The sequence below is a fragment of the Elaeis guineensis genome, chromosome 6 (assembly GCF_000442705.2).
Source record: "Elaeis guineensis isolate ETL-2024a chromosome 6, EG11, whole genome shotgun sequence".
Taxonomy (NCBI): Eukaryota; Viridiplantae; Streptophyta; class Magnoliopsida; order Arecales; family Arecaceae; genus Elaeis; species Elaeis guineensis.
The window spans coordinates 2,157,736-2,160,006 of NC_025998.2; the positions used below are offsets into that span (position 1 = coordinate 2,157,736).

General features: G+C 40.3%; 1 protein-coding gene across 1 annotated transcript; it reads left to right on the forward strand.

Moving 5' to 3' along the window:
- Positions 1 to 343: 343 nt before the first annotated feature.
- LOC105047802 (uncharacterized) lies at positions 344 to 2,135 on the forward strand. The gene is given in 4 exon segments (XM_073259954.1): positions 344 to 368; positions 474 to 662; positions 1,271 to 1,828; positions 1,831 to 2,135. Coding segments are annotated over 4 exon segments (912 nt in total). The 3' UTR covers positions 1,971 to 2,135.
- Positions 2,136 to 2,271: the final 136 nt, after the last annotated feature.

Below are 2,271 nucleotides of genomic sequence, written 5' to 3' on the forward strand. Positions count from 1 at the left end.
AGTGAAGCAAGACCAGGTTAATTTTAGAAACATAATCGAGTATTTGGAGGAAGAGAGGGAGCTTGATGGGATGGAGAGTTGGGATCTAGAATGGACGAGATTTATCGAAGACAATCTAGGTTCGCAAAAAGAGGAGAGAAGATGGAGAGGGATGTCAGAGAAATGACAAGAGGAGGGTTATGCACTATTAGATTTTTTTGATAAGTCGGATTAAATTTTGGACTAGATTTCAATTTGGGCCAGTCCTGAATCGGACGAAAGGTATATCTGAGCCCGATCCGAAATCCAAACGGATTCTATAATCAGATCCAAACTCAATCTGAATTATTTCGAGCCTAACCTGATGGACCTCGGACAGCCTGAGCTCAGTTTTAGTCTTAAACCCAATAATTCTCTTTGAGGCAAAAGTAAAGAATTCTTCCTTGCCTTTCATCCACGAAGTCCGAAGACCGAAAAGAAAAGCTTGGAATAAGCACTAGCTGGTGCAACCTTACGATACGGATTGTATATATCGACGCCATCCGGAGCGAAACCAACATCACCACAGTATTTTGCTGCTCTCAACTCCAAAATGGCGGACATGCGAAGCTCCACATTTGTCCAGCCATCCATCGAATGGACACAAGATGCGATGACCAATGTCCTACGCATTTACCTCCCAGGTATAAGATAAAACTTTATCAAGCTATGATAGATATTTTTGTAAGCTTTTTTTTTTTTTTTTGGAGAGAGAGAGAGAAGACTTACCTGCACTACAAATTCAAACATCACACCAAAGTCGAAATTTAAATCCGAAGACGCTTCACCCAAAAATTCAAACACGGAACTTTTGACTGTTTTTTGGTAAAGAATTTCTGACTGTTTAGTAGAGAGACATGAGCAACAACCGCACAAGCCTCATTTCATTATAACTGCCTCCATAATTTTTGCACTGTTTCGATTCCGCATTACATTCACTCCAAACAAAGGTAAATTCCTTGATTTTTTGCTGCAATACAGTCACCATCTACTTGAGTCCTTAATTAGTCCTGATCGGTTTTTTTTTTCCCCCCCTCTCTTTCTCATTGGAGATTCATGGGAGACGGAACAAAGCAACAGAGCACCTCATATTTGCAATTTGTATGTGGTTTCTCTGTGCTTCCCAGCACCTTTCCCATGCGTCCCATTTTACTCTCTATTCATCACCCAAAAGGAACGTTGGTCATTCCAAATCTAATATCTTTTATGTTTTTCCTCTCTCCTTTTTTTTTTTTTTTGTCTTAAAATAAAGGTTTCCATAAGGATGAGTTCAAGGTCGAGGTTGACAGCTCAGGGAAGCTAACAGTAAGGGGCGGGAGGTCACTTGGTGATGGCAAATTCATGCGTTTGGAGCAGGTTTTTGAAGTTCCTAAAGATTCAAATATTAATAAGATCAGTGGGAAATTTGAAGGAGGGTATCTCTCTTTATTCATGCCAAAGAAGGTGGTGAGAGAAACGGAAGTACCTCAGAGGGCTGTCTCACCTGAAAAGCCGAAAAGCGAAGAACCCATTCAGAAAGAGAAGCCAATGGCTGGTGACAAGAAAGAGGAAGCTCCAATACAAGAAGACCAGCCAGAGAGAGGAGAGAGAAAAGAGGAGGAACCCATACAACAAGAGAAGCCAAAAGATAGAGAAGAGACAAAAGCAGCAGCTCCTGTTTATGAAGAGAGGCCACTCACAGATAAGAAAAAAGAGGAACACCTTATCCAAGATGAGCCTATTCCAAAGCAAAAGCCAGTAAGCAGCACGGTCAGCGAAGACAGGTTTGAAAAATATAAAAAGAATGGGATGGCTTGGAAAGAAACAACTGAGGGGAAGGGTGGCTGGATTATGGATTGATAGATGGATTATTGGAGACAATCAGCAAGAATAAAAGAGTCATTGCAGTAGCTGTTGCAGCCTTCTGCACAGGGTTTTACGTGTCTCAAAAGCTGAGGTCAAATGGAAGATGAGATGGGCATTCAACAGCCTTCTGCACTTGCTCCTTGCCATATATAATGCTGTTGAATAGCTTCTGAAGTGCTAAAAGTCACTAACTACCACAATTATTTTGATCTGCATGAAGATCAAAGAATGCAAAAATTAATGATCAATTATTGTCATTCAGTCAGATGTAAGGAATGGTCTATTGAATATTGAAGTACAACTGTTCAAGCATAAGTTCTCTAATATACAGGGAAGATTAAAGACGTACAAAGTGAAATAAAAGAAGTACACATATACATATGAATACAGGCTAGGTTCAATCCAATG